This window comes from Temnothorax americanus, unplaced genomic scaffold (assembly GCF_048541705.1).
Source record: "Temnothorax americanus isolate GAGA-0224 unplaced genomic scaffold, ASM4854170v1 Scaffold1, whole genome shotgun sequence".
In the NCBI taxonomy this organism is placed as follows: Eukaryota; Metazoa; Arthropoda; class Insecta; order Hymenoptera; family Formicidae; genus Temnothorax; species Temnothorax americanus.
In genome coordinates this window covers 7119843-7134749 of record NW_027509230.1, presented here as the reverse complement: position 1 = coordinate 7134749, position 14907 = coordinate 7119843, and the positions used below count along the sequence as shown (strand labels likewise).

At 39.0% G+C, this 14907-nt stretch overlaps 2 protein-coding genes across 4 annotated transcripts; one reads left to right on the top strand and one right to left on the bottom strand.

The window, feature by feature from the left end:
• Window positions 1-519: 519 nt before the first annotated feature.
• Ctr1a (Copper transporter 1A) lies at window positions 520-8959 on the bottom strand. 2 transcript variants are annotated; one of them, XM_077405792.1, is made up of 5 exons: window positions 8698-8955; window positions 2401-2640; window positions 2099-2331; window positions 1807-1836; window positions 520-1069 (listed from the first exon to the last, which is right to left on the bottom strand). In XM_077405792.1, exons 2-5 carry the CDS (start codon window positions 2620-2622, stop codon window positions 868-870), a joined length of 687 nt encoding a protein of 228 aa, XP_077261918.1. In that variant the 5' UTR covers window positions 2623-2640; window positions 8698-8955; the 3' UTR covers window positions 520-867. The 2 variants fall into 2 exon arrangements, with proteins under 2 accessions (XP_077261918.1, XP_077262009.1); XM_077405883.1 differs by lacking the exon at window positions 1807-1836 and having other exon boundaries at window positions 8698-8959.
• Window positions 8960-10529: 1570 nt separating this feature from the next.
• Window positions 10530-13075, top strand: LOC143897420 (uncharacterized). Of its 2 annotated transcripts, none has more exons than XM_077406203.1 (3): window positions 10530-10796; window positions 10868-10918; window positions 12651-13075. In XM_077406203.1, exons 1-3 carry the CDS (start codon window positions 10671-10673, stop codon window positions 12873-12875), a joined length of 402 nt encoding a protein of 133 aa, XP_077262329.1. In that variant the 5' UTR covers window positions 10530-10670; the 3' UTR covers window positions 12876-13075. The 2 variants fall into 2 exon arrangements, with proteins under 2 accessions (XP_077262329.1, XP_077262254.1); XM_077406128.1 differs by having other exon boundaries at window positions 10533-10796; window positions 10868-10927.
• The last annotated feature ends 1832 nt before the right edge of the window (window positions 13076-14907 follow it).

Genomic DNA, 14907 nt, shown 5'->3' with positions numbered 1-14907 from the left:
TAAGTAATAACAATAAAACAAGAGTTTATAACACGGGAATTAAAAAGAGAACAGGAATTATATATATATATAATTCTCATCTTTTTAAACTTTCTTCCTTTTTTTCGCATTTGAAGCTATATTTCATGATATTTTACATGTAATTTACATGTTAACGTGATAATACGTTAATATGTAATAATACGTGAACGTATTGCAATGTTTTACAATTATTTAATAGCACACTCTTTCCCAAATATTGCATACCTGATATACAACGAATATTTTTATAAAAGAATAACAATAGAAACGAATAGTATAAATATAAAAATGGGAAAAAGTGTGTACATTGGACAGTATATTCTTATACGAATATCTTAATATTTACAATTTACCACATTTATACACGTCTAAGATTCAAGCTCCCACAATGGTTCCTTATGGAGTTGTATTAATTTCATGACACAGAAGCGAATCACCCTATAATCTTTTCAACAAAATCTCCTTTATCTATGTGTAGAGTTTATAAATTGTAGAGTAATAAAATTATTTAGAATGTATGATAAAAAGTAACTTAAGGGTAATTGGCTTACCTTTTAAGATAAAAATCAGGAATTATATGTAAGATATCAACAGCTAAATTATGAAACTCTAGAATAAATAGTTTTCTCCTTTTTTTGTTGCGTCCTGCTGTATTTATATATTCACTGTGTGTCATGAATTTAGAGAACATAGTTCCCTATACGTCCTTTCTTGATACGCAGAAGACAATATCGCGGTTTTAATCTGCGTCCTCTCAGTTTTCGGATTTTCGCTAGAATGCAGTCGCGCGCGCACTTTCGCGCAAGTACGATTTGGGAAGAGTAAATTAGGGCAATTTACTAAATGCTAATGACAATGTTCCGTAACGTCTACGATCACCGACTTCTTCCAGCCGAATAGGAAGTAACCGACGGCGGCACCAAATACCACGGCGCAGCACAGCCAGACATTGTAAGTCATGAAGATTAGCATCAAAAAGTAAGACAGGACGATCTGTATGATGTGTAGAAACGTTTGAAACAAATGCATCCAGGACATCATAGTTGGCCTGCACAGATTAATACAGCTCGTTATGTCCAAACTCACTTAAATCATTTATTTGTAGCATACCACATAAAACCACATTAGTGTCAAATACAAAGCGAAAAACGGATACTTTTCATGCAGTTTATTTATATTATTGGAATATCAAAATTATTATATTAAAATTATTAATTAATATAGATCATGTGTATTCATATATTGACATATATATTTGGTGAATCATATAATTTCCAATAATATATAACGGATAACAAACTTTTTTTCTAAATGACTCAATTTTATTAATAATTAGGTACTTTTTTGTTATTTAATTAAAGAATGGGGTTATTTAGAATCAATTAAGGATTGAGTTGTTTAATAAATATTTATTACATGCACTAGAATTTATTTGTAATGAATTTAATATATGAATACGCACACACACACACACACACATAGAAAACTCACTCAGAAAACCCTAGTTGTTAAAATAAAGGATTACATAACACTAAGCGTATAAAAATTATAATAAGGCAATTATGTTGAAAATATCTTCGACAAATAGTATTTTTTAATTATGCCTAAAGGAGCATAAGAGGATATATCACGCATGCATTTTAATAGTATCAGAATTACTTAACGAAACACTGACAAACAATCGCTGCTATTTACAAGCTGGATCATGTTAATTAATAACGCTATCATTAATAGACAAAGCATAATTCTGAAAGAAAATCTCAGTGTTTCGTAAGATTTACTTACGGTTGTTTGTGAATTACTTCGCCAACCATACTAAAAAAGCGATTCAACGATTAGATTTACAATATAAGCTACGCATGTCATTTATATACTTGATCCTGCAAAAAATATTGCTTCTTGGTTTTGGAACATATTCATTATAATACGCTCGTATATATATGATGTCTCTTAAATTAAAATATCAAAATCTCTACCACTCTTCGGAATTCCTTACAAATTATTCACATAATAAAATGATATCAATGAATGCAATGGTTTTCGCAGGATCACTCATCGGAAGAATTAGAGAGCTTACTGAACGACCCGGTTGTCCTCGGCCACTACGTTCTTCTCACTGGGCACCGTGACGCTCCTGTATTGCAGGGCATTGTACGTCTTCCAGAACAGATACTCCCGGTAATATTTTAAGCCCTCGTAGAGCGCGGCCATGATAGCGATACCAATCATCGAGCCGATGAGACCGCCTATCGTCGAGATCTTCCAATTTTCGAACAGCACTAACTCACAGAATCCGGTGTGGAATATCATCTGAAAATCACGTAGAGAGCAGATTGTGCGTTAACGGCGCCGTGTTTCGAACGACCGGATCATACGTACCGACATACCGTGCATGCTCATCCCGCTGCATGCGTCGTCCGTCGAGGCCTCGACACCGTGGACCATGCTACCGTGGCCCATGCTGCCGTGGTCCATCCCTCCATGGTCCATGCTTCCGTGGTTCATACTCCCGTGGTCCATACTGCCATGATTCATGCTTCCATGGTCCATACCATGATGAGTCATGTGCATACCATGGGACGCGTTTTCCGTACTGTTCATATGGTAATCGTGAGACACCTGGAATAAGGAAGGCTTCTTAATTCGGCGTTCCCTAAACTGTTGTACACATTCGAGAGACATGTATGTTATAATAGTAATAATTTCTGTATCATCTTTCAGTATCATAGTGGACGGAAGCACGACGGAGACTTGAAAAATTTCAATATCAATCTCATTTTTTAAAGATATATAAAAACTCGTTTGTGTGTGTGTTTTGTATGAGTTGATTTCTCATTCTGCATGCAGAACTCTATTTAAGTAATTATTTCATTCCCATATGCAGTATGATATCTGTGATTGATTCACGTAAGAGAAAAAATATACGATTTATAAAAATTTTCCAAGATTTACACACGTTGTTACAGTTCTAATAAGGTAACTAAAGAAGCACACACTTTTTTTTCAAGAGTTTACAATTGATTATTTCAATGATTCAAATAACATTACATCGAAACGCACTGTTGGATTGCGATAAAGAAATCGATGTGCGATACGCGACTTGCGCTGATGATACGCCTGAAATTGCGATATAACGACAGAATTTAATCCACGTACTCTGATGAGACGTGCGATTACGCGCGTGTGATTTAATATATATTGAAATATTCGAGATATTATATCACGCTTAAAGTGCAGGCGTTGAAGTTTTCTGTAATGCGATGCTAAAAGTATCTCGAATGGGTTGAAGTCGAAGACAACACAAAAGAGCTTAAGCAATCATCAGCGATATCTTGCGTGAAGAGCTGCAATTAGTCGAAATTATAGCAGCTTCAAAGTTACTTTTGAAATTATATTTCAAGGGCAGTATTACTATTATTATTCCTTCAATGACTTACACAAATTTTGTTATGCATAATAAAGTACAAATAATAAGGAGAAAAACGATATAAAATGTTTTTTCGAAGACCAATGATTGGCAATGATATAGACTCGAATTGATTTAGTTATAAATATCTTTTATAAAATAAGTTTTTTCCTTAGCGTTTGAAATTCAATATCTTTACAGGTATGCTTTTTATTTTTATACATCTGCAACATGCTGAGTTGTCTATTATTATCCGGATAAGACAGCCGTTCTTCGATTAAAACTTCAAAGTAAAAATGAATACTTTGTTTATTCTCTTTGCTCCAAAAGAAATTATAAGTTTGCACAATGCCTATACGACAAGAGGAATATAACAATGTAAGAAATAAAAAATTGTTCATGTTATTTTTTCGAACGCGCCTAATTTAAACCGATTAAATTCAAGCATGTTTTGCAAAAATGTGTCCATCGCATATCGCAAAACGTGTATTTATGTACTGTTAAGATAAGACATTTCTCCACTTTACTACCGTTTATACTAAAGGAAAATTAATATATGGAGTTCGCAATCTTAATTCTTATATTCTAAATCTTGTCTTAATGTAAGATAAAGTTCTCGAAGTTAACATAAGCTTATATAAGATCATGTAGATAGCAAAATAATATTTCATATTCAAATAGACTTTACTTGAAAAAATACATCGGATATTTTTTAAATATCCGATAAAAACCATAAATCATATAATCTGCCATTAAATTAAAATTAACATTCGCGAGTGTGTTCTGGGGAGGCATATTAAAGACATAATAAAAATCTAAAATTCAGAAAAACCGAGCGAAGATAAATGTCGTAACAAAAAATGTCGATGGACGTCAAACGAAGAAAGTCGATAGCGGTGGCAATACAGCGAATTATGTGTGATGTTAAATAAATAATAAATAAATGAAGATAATAAAGATATATTAATAAATATTACTCTAGAACTACAGCAACATCGATAACAAGCGATACATAAGACACATATATCTCGATGCTCCGGGATCTTATCGATCGACGCCGCACGATACGTGTTCAAAAGAATCACTGCAATGCCGTGTATTTATAAACAAACCAGCGACTGTGAGCTCGAATTACAACGATAAAGTGCGCCGATAAAGAATGAAAAATAAATGATAATCGAGAAAGACGATAAATCGCAAAAAATTTTTGAGCGAGGAATCTAATAATCTATAATTAATAGTAATCTAACAATAATCCGTGTAACGTCACCTACGCGTTTCCGCCGTCGCGAACACATTTATAAGGGTCAATTTTGCACGCGTGTAGCAACAAGATCGAGACTTTGTCCGAAGAACAGCCAAGCCGACGTTTGTGTCGCATTGTGCCCGTTTGTCGTGGAAAAAATAAGCAACAGATAAAGATACCTCGGTGAACGCGTTTAAATGCGCTTTCACTGTGGACGCGTGTTACCCGTGGCTCGCACAAGCACTATTGTTCCAATTTTTTCAACGAAACGAAACACGGCGATGGAACGTACGAGGACTTGAATATCGACTTGCTATCGTTACGAGTGCTCTCCTCGTATCATTAATTTTTCCGCCGGCTATCTCATCCAGGTAGCGGTCTAAGATCTCGGTCTAAGATTGCATAACACATGTCGTATATACGTAGTAGGATTTAGGATTATGTACCGATAGTTTTCGAGTATAGTTAGAATTGCTCAATTCTTGTGGGACATCTCGCTAAACGTCTCGTAATGAAACCCGAGGGCTCAATTAAAAAGCGAAGCTGTAAACGAAGTAGCCGTTACGTCAAAAACAGAACGTTTCGGTTGACGAAAACGACTCATCATTACTTATCCAGCAGCGATTCAACCGCAGAAACCGCGATTAAAACCCATGATTACGAGAAACATTTGGAAAAAAACACAGGATGTTCTGCCGATCCGGAAGAAACAGCAGGAAAAAGTAACAACGATAAAGTCTTTGCGTTTCGGTAAAAATATGTTTGCGAACAAAGTCAGCAATTAGAATATGTTTCCGAACAAAGCGCGAGCAATTAGAATAGATACGTAGTACGTTTTAGGTTTGTACGTGTAATCTCAAGAGTATGCATTTTTTTGGGAATTCTCTGAATTTTAAATTCAATTTCCCATTTGCAAGAATTTAAATTGACATAGTCACTTAAGGCGGTAATCGACTACGATATTCAGTCGTATACGAAATATTATATTTTAAAGACACCTTCTAATACAGATATTTTATCAACTTATTGTTAGAATCGAACTTTAAAAATGTAAAAAAAAAACAATATTTTCAAGTTATACACGATAAGAAATAAAGGTTTTCGAGAATGTAATTTTAAGAGTATAAAAAACTATAATATAAAACGCGAGTTTTTATTTAATTTCAAACTATACTATTTTAATGAATTTATAATTTCGGAGTTAATTGCAGGGATATTTAATACCGAAAATTGGAAATTTGGCGAATGACGAACTTCTCCGATGTTTTCGTTAAAATCGAGGTTAAAATCGATTGCAAATTGTTCAAAGACGAATAAAAGAGAAAAATTTCCGACTGGAACTCAACTTTCAAAAACTTTGACTAAAACTTATATAATTAAAAGAAAAAATTTGTAGCTGAAATCGAAAATCGAATCTTTGAGTTTTATTGTTCTATAGTTATCGAATATAGAGATACTCGAGATAAAATTTTGTATACGAAAATACTATTGATATGATTTCATGACAAAATGGCAAAAATGACGTCAATACGCGACCGACAATCCGTCGTGCTGCAGGGAATTTCTTATATCGAAATACCGGAAAATCCTGAAGGGAAATGAGCATTATAATATCGCCGGAAGCAAGGCAAGAATTTTGATCTTATCGATCAGTTAGCGCAAATTGTTCGGACGATGGGATCGTGACGTTCGAGTTAATGGACGAATAAATTCTCGTGAGAGATCCAAATGTGAAAGTAATATGAAAGTACCAGAAGTTGCTGCGTCGCGGCAATGCGCGACAGAATCTCATTGCAATAAACTCAAATTTTTTAAACGAACTGATTACGTCTTCTTAGATGTGAAGTTTCTTTCCTTTTTATAAGAAATCGACATAAAATATCTTTATAAATAAAATTCCGAGTTAAAGTTAATTCAAAATTAATAAAGAAGATAGAAATTAGATATTTCTATAATGTATTAGTTATTTACGTCTCTGAAACTTAATAAACGAAAAGCACCTCACCTTCAAACATTTATAATTATCAAACGTAAAAATCATTGAGTATACCTTAACGGGAAATATCAATCAGTCAAAGACCTTGCAGGTGAAAGGAAGTGCGGAGAACCCGACATATACTATACTATATGTAAGAATTCTGTTGCTGAGAAGTTTCGTTACATTAAAATCGCACATAATATATCGTGCATGCAGGGGCACATATGCGTGTGAAGCTATATCAGGTCTCATTACAGCGAACATTTCTACGCGTGTTCCTTTAATGGCATCCATTCCGCTAAGAACAGTAAGAACTCAATTCTCAACATATGCACTTATCTCTCCATCTAAATATATTATCTAAAACTTAGCGTTTTGCAATCCCGATTTTCAAATAGTACAAAAATTACATGGCACGAAATAAAATAATATATAGAAATTGGAATCTAAGGGCAAACGCGTCTCCAAACTTCTGACTGGCTGGAGTAACAATGACTTTGAAAACTTTTTCGTTTTCAGATATTTCGTTGCTGGAAGGACATTTTATTTTATGACAGAAGCTTGAGATCCGATCGTAAGTTCTCGTTTCCCAGGAAAAGACAAAGCAGACTTTATTCGACTTTGCGAAAAATTCGTATAAGATTCTTAATATTATTCGAAGACGACCTATATAGGCGTGAACCCCCATAATCCTCGAGGAAAAGAGGTCGAACATCGGTCGGATTAATTACGTAATAACGTGATGTAAGACGTGCGCGCGTATTTGAGTAAAAAACGCAATATGCTCGTTGAAATTGAAATCTTCGCGCGCGCTGCCTCGCCAATTCGCCATAGTCCGCATATCGTCGGATAACGTAAATTCTCCGACCGAGGGTTGACGATATTGGCCACAATTGGATCAATGACGGTGAATCACGATCAATCAGCTCGTCGTCGTGGGGTGTGGAGCAGAGGCGGCAGATAAATATCCGTTACGGAATTTCGCGTTGCACGCGCGATTATCCGCGAACGACCCGGCGCGGCGACAGGTACTTATCCGGTATCCGCTTTCACCGTCGCCGTATGGTGAGCGAAAAAGAAACGCTACGTATTCTCCTTTTCCGCTCGCGCGCGATTTAGGCGAAATGCGCTGTAACGACGAAAAATTAGAGCGAACGCCCCCGTTATATAGGGTATAACGTTCTCTTCTCTGTCAGCCGGAGCCGTCTCTCTGGCACAGGATCGTAACATACGTTGCGCCGCGCGAAGCGACTTTACGTCTGCGATATACGAGGAAATGCGGCGACGGAGGAAAGACGTCGAGAGGAGAGAGAGAGAGACTCGGGAAAACCTGTTTCACGGCCGACCGCTGCGATTGAGTAATTCGTGGAGGATTACTCGCTTCTTTCTGAATTGCGTTGCGGCTAAATAGAGAGAGTGTTCGGTTAAAGTTGTAGACTAACAGCCGACGCTCTAGGTGTACACGAGAATCCTCAGGATCGTAATTTATGGATACGGAGGATTTTCACCGGAGAAATTTTTCTTCGAACTTTTCTTCAGCGTCCATGGAGATATCTTCAGGATGTGAGAACTGGTCGAAAGCTTCGTTTGCCCGAGCCGGAGTGGAAGGTTATCCGAAATCGCTTTACTTACGCGATACGCACACCCCTGATGAGAGGAGAGGCAAAGGCGCTCTCCCTGAAGCGCGTCGGTCAGAGGAAATAGGGGAGATAAGGACGCGCGACCGAGCGGAGACGGCCTGGTAATTCGTCACTTCCCCTGCAAATTGATCAGCGGGGAAACTGACACTCGACGAAATAAACGGCACGCGAGAAATTTGTCCGAGGATACGCGATACGGTTTCGCGCAGCGAGGGTCGCGAGCAATCGCTTACTACACATTATTTAATCGCGAAGATATAAGACCGCGCGCGCGCGCGCGCACGTCGCACGAGGGGGAAACGAGTCGCTAATACTTTTTTTTTTTTTTTTTTTACGGAAAAAATAGAAAGCGGTAAATACGCGGAGTTTTTCAAGGGATACAGGACCATCGGGGAAAGTCGCTTACCTTTGCGGAGGTTATGTCACGGTGAACGACGATCACCAGCCGAATCGGGTCGAGCGACGATGGCGGAATTGGAATGAGGTGTAGACTCTCGTGAACGCGACTTCTCAGTCTCGTTCTTTCTCTTCGTACATACGTCGTCCGAGCACAATCAAACAATCACTCCCGACTCTCTCGAGTCCATTAGCGAACTGTGCGAGTACGACTTTCACGCGAAGCGTGAAGCTTGCCACTTGCCACCATCCGTCGCCGCGGAGCAACGCGCGTACCAAGAGCTGCTTTCGACTTTCGATTTGAGTGTGAGTAACCGCACGAACACGTGAGACACGCACTGGCCGTGCGATGGCAGTAGCAGTCCGCTTGCGGCGGCGATCGGCGATATAAAATATACAGAACATATATTATTTTACATGTTATTTATATTTTTACTACGTTTACGCGAGCGTTACTTTTGTAGTAACTTACGATAATTCACTCGTTTACGCGAAATAAATTTATCGTAAGTTACTACAGAAGTAACGCTCGGCGTAAACGTAGTATATGTATCAGCAGAGAGAAGGATGAGAGGCGCAATGACGGCGATTTTCTTGGGACGCTTTTGCAGGCCGTACAGTAGCGCCACACATCCACTTTCAGAAATTGGAACTACGAGTCACGTCCACTTTTCGATGCTGTCGATGAGAATTTGGTTCATGTCCGTGCTATGTATACATCCATTTTTCGATATTGTCGGTCTTTGGTGGTTTGTGTCAACACGAATTCCTGAAAGTGGATGTGTGGCGCTACTGTACGGCCTGCAAAAGCGTCCCAAGAAAATCGCCGTCATTGCGCCTCTCATCCTTCTCTCGAATCTGCTATACATTTAGTATATCAAACACTTCTATTTTATAGAAAATTAACATTAAGTTTGTATCGTTTGTAAAAATTTCGTCGTGATCGTTCTTACAGCGCGGTGATCGCGCACACCATAAAAGACGATAAGACGTCGTCGTCAAGATACTTAAAAATTATAAAGCATGCTCTGTTGCTTGTTCCCTAAATATTATTCGTTTTACTTACAAAATTTGGCATAAAGGCCTAGTGTCTCGTATTCGGATTTTTAAATTGATATAAGAGATACATATTATCTTTTATTTGAAATAATCCAGACAGCACACTAAAAGATGTCTTATGGATTTTGGACATTGTGTTTGGGAAGTGTGAAAGTGAAAGAAGAGAAAGAGGGAGAGAGGGCTATTAGATATTTAACATACAACTAATATAAATATATAAAATGACTTAATATTTATCGATACGCGTAAGATATAAATATTAAACTGATCCTCAACCAATTACGATTAGTTGATTACGCTTCTCTGTGCGTGCATCGTCTTTAGCCTGTATTATTATCTCTGTATGTATATAGAATTATTAAAATTAATTCACTATTAACTTTTATTTATTTCATTAATGCTGCGAATAGTTGGTTTCGATCATTTTTAACATTTCGCAGTAATGTCCCACGATAGATTTCGAATCGCAAGTAATTTCAAAACGCATAAATCATTTCTATCGCCCCGCGATTAATGTCCAAAGGTGAATCTTGCACACGAAGACGTATCATGAATGTGTCTCAAATACCGGATGTTCGTCGTAGCGCGTCAAATCATCGTGTTCGGAGTTATACGATTGCACGACTCTAATATCATAATTATTCGTTTTTTCGCGGGTTCGGAATTTCGATAAGAGCGCAGAAAGTACGGAAAGTGCAAGACGCGTTTGCCGCGAGAGCGCGGCGTGCCCGCGCATGCGCGCCCAGTTAGTCGCGTTCGAATTCCGTAGCGCAGTCGAAGTCGAAAGTCGAAAGTCGAAAGTGTCGATGGTCGAAACGGTCGAAACTCGAAACACGGTTGACGGGAGCGGAGCGGATCCGTTAGAACTCAAGGAAGGTTTCTCACCGCGATTCATTCATCCTCGGATCTCGGATTTCGCTCGCGATGTCGATCAGACCGTTGTGGCCCGACTTGCGGCCGCGGGCGACCGACCCGCTGTGGTTCAACGCCGATAGACCCTGTGACGACGAGAGCGAGGTCGCCGCTCTCGAAGCCGAGCACCAGGCCTGGGTAAGTGCGTGAACGATCGAGCGCGGCTCTCGCCCGTAACGCGTCTGACATTTCCTCTGCGTTTATTCCAGCGGGATCATGTGCGGGTGCAGGGCTACGAGCACATTCCGATCGGGAAGACGGTGAGCGACGTAAGTTAACCTAACCTAAAACCTCATCGACCAGTATCCATCGCGCGCGTAACTGTATTTTTTATTAACTGTATTTGGCCGTTTCTCATGGTTATCGACGATCTTAATTCCTCTCGATATTTCCCGTCAAAGATACGCGAACTTATTTCTCGCCTCTCGCAAGTGCATTTTGGCCATTCGGTAAAGGTGCGTCTTGGTTGTCGGAGTCGATTGCCGATTGTCGGTTTAACGCAGGTGTCTCGTAATTTTTAAGCAGAATGATAAATAGAAGATAAATTGATATATGTTGTGTAGCGAGAGAGATGAGTGCTAAGAGGTCTTCCTTTTTATTTAGTTTTAACCGTTATACGATCACATACGTGGCATAGGCATAATGTCATTTGTTTGGTAAGCAGCAACAGAGAAAAATCAGAATACTTGAATAAATATATAAAATACGTAATACGAATTGATTCCTAAATCTTGTTTGCGAATGATAATCAAGATCTTAAATTATCTTGCAAATTCTGGAAATTTGTAATCTTATAGAAAAAAAAATAGCTTCTTAAGATTTAATAAATTAAAATCCTGTATAGAGCGAGATAAAAGTGATTTCGAGACGCAAGTTTTGAATAAGTTAAAAATCAAATAGATAAAAAGATGAGGTATATTTAAAATTTTTAACGGTTTATACAAATAGCAATATAAAAATCATATCCTGTCAAATTGCGCCATCATTTTTTTTGGGGGTTAGATCCCTCAGATGAGGGAAATTAAGTGCCTGCGCCATCATTCGTCTTTAAGGGGATCCTGCAGCCGCACGCTTTACCGACATTATCGTTTTTAGATGGATCTTTTAATTGGCTTTATAAAATTGCAAAAATTTTTTACAGAATTAAAGTCCGCACAAAAATCTAAGGTAACGAACGCGATTTTATATCAAAAACACCAAAAAATTAAAAATATTACTTATTTGGGCACATACAGCTGTCACCTGACGACAATATTTGCTTAAAACAAAAATTCTGCAGTTTATACATACATAATGTTTATCGTCCTCTCTTGGGAAAACATGTAGGAATAATATCGTGCAAGTAGAAGTAAGATTCAATGCGTACAAAAAGAGATCCATCGAGAAAGTTTATTTTAGTAATGCAAATACGGATGCAGAATGACAAGAAGAGCAGCAACAGTAGTTGCGGTAGTTGCCACTGCAGGATCCCCTTAATGTGGTTACTATTCTGTTGTGCTCACTTTCTTTACCATCAGTCGGAAACTGGACACTGTCATCGTCATCGGTATGGTAGTCTACTAATTAAATTGTGGAGACACATTGCCGAGACATATCCCGTGTCAATTAATACCTTTCAATTATTCTTACATTCCTAGATCGAACGCATCGCATTTAGATATTCGTGCACGAATGGCTGTGTTTAAGTTCATATTTCTATTTATCAATGTTGTATGTAATATTATAAATATTTTTATTAATTAATATTGTATATAATTTGTGTTATTTGTTTTTTAGTTTTATGTTTAATCTGTCGCACATCTATATCAAACACTTGGAATATTAAACTGTTAGGCACAGCTCTGTGGTCACGCACAGCTCTGTGATTCGCGAATATCTAGATTTGACACGTTCGACATGAGGAAATGCCTAAACCGGAATTGAAAAACGGATTAATGATACTTAATATACAATATTAATTACAACTTTCTCTCGGGCGCATGAAAAATCTAGTTCAGAGGATCGGAGGGGGAGGAAGAGGAAGAGGAGGAGGAGGAGGGCGAGGGCGAAGAGGAGGACGAGTCGGATACCCACGAGGAAGAGGAGGAGGAGCTCGACGAGATCGACATGGAAGTCAGTTATTCTCATCATCCGCAGAGGTCTAGTCCGACGGACACGGTGACCGCTCCCGTATCCATCCGGATGGTCAACGCATCGAATTTAACTCGTTATTCTTAATCTCTACGTATTCGATTCGAATGTACATACTTGTGATCACGAGTTTTGTATAATTTAACTATTTAGCGAAGTAATAATTATATAGGTATATATCGTTCTAATGCTGATAATGAATAGTTTATAAGTCTACTATTGGAAGTTTTATAGATGATATCGATGGTATACAATGTGTGAATGATTAAAGGTCTATCTATTCTCTATGTGTGAATGATTAAAGGTCTATCCATTCTTTATGTGTGAATGATTAAAGGTCTATCCCTAACTTTCTCTTCCTCTTTCTCCGTTTTGACGACAGCGAAGTGTCGCTTTTTTCAAATCCGATTTTTTCATCGCGATTCCGTCGTTCGACGAGCAGTCGGTATTCCGAGATCGAAATTTCGCCGCTCTCTCGCTCGCGCTTACGCTTAGGTCAAGAACCCGACTGACGACGGCCGTAAGCCGACGTCGACTCTAAAGCGGTGCAAATTCCATCGTGACGGATGGAAATTGCACGATCAGCGAATTTGACGGCGCGAGGCGTCGCAAGCGGTCCTCCTCGCGGACCGAAGAGCCTCCGCTCTTCCAGGCTGGAAACAGTCGACGGAGTACATAACTCGCGGACAGTAATGTCTTCATTCCTAGCGTCGAGAGCCTCTTCCGAAGAGAAGAGCGACTCGCGCTGCGTCCGGAGCGGTCGAACAAAAGCGTCCGTCCTTTTCCCTTGCCTTTACGGTCCCGTCTCGCTCTCTCTCTTCTTCTCTTTCCATGGAACGGGCTGGCGAAGTTGGTACTGCCTCGCTCGCTCTCTTTCTCTCCTTTTCGCGAAGGGCCGTGGAATCGCGTCGTGCTCGACCGGGACACTCTCAGTACGCTCCCCGTGTACCCACCTATACTAGGTGTAAGTACACGCGAGAATGTATTATATGCCTTTATACAAGGTGTCCCGAAATGTGCGCTTAAAGGCGTTGCAGCGATAGAGTGAAAGAAATGAGTGAAAATTGAGTAACGATATCGCGGCCGTGATTTTTCAATCCCGGTAGCAGTCTTTTTTTCTACACAGGTGTTTTAGCTACGTCTAATCGTAAGCCATGGTTAAACAGTCGTACGGTGATGTTAATTACCCTTCCTCGGTCACGCTAGAGAAAAAGCACAGTCATAGCGTCGATGACTCGATGAATTGTCCGAGTATATTTTACGTTTAGTCAAACTCTAGATGCTTACAGTACATACAAAGATACTATTTGGAATAAGAAATCACGCGGACGCTTTTGTTACTTAATTTTTCACGGTCTTTCTCGTATTTTTAGGCTCCAGTGCGAACATTCATGTACATACATGTCTTACGTATATGCTTTTATATACAACTAGTTTTATATATGTGTGCATAGTTTTATATATATATGTATGCATGTGTATACGTATACACAACGCGCCAGCTCTCCCGGCGTGTAACTGAAGTAAAGCCAGGTTGGTGCCCCCGCTAGGGTGAACGAACGGGTACGCTCAGGCAAAAGCGAACCCGTGTGCCTCCTCCTCCACCGCCATCACCACCTCCTCCTCCTCTAGCAACAACGTTCTCCTCCCCGGAGATCGGACGAAGATCGTCACTGTGGATTCTTGCGAGGCGAAAAATGCAAAAATCGGCTGCTCGCCGAATAGGAATTTCGTCGTGGAGTCGTGATCCGCGGTGCAATCAAACGCGCATCATTCGTTAGCATATTAGCATATTAAATCGTTTGAGCTGTGCGATATCGATCTACTATGTTCGGCGTGCTCGTGCCAACGCGCGATAAAGTCTCGCGCCGGTAATTCAGATAATTCAGCGTGATCGCATCGCTTCGATACGCATTTCTATGTATCCTAAACATAGTGCAATCAAAGTTGATTGCTTCGCTTAATAGACTTGTTTATTATTACTTATTCTTGTGTTCGCATTGTCTTAGATAATGAAGAAAATCGTCGATATAGTGAGAAACGATTAATGCCGATCAAATTAAATAACTTATTGGAAAGAGCGCACTGATCGATTGGATGTATACCTATCTTCAACATT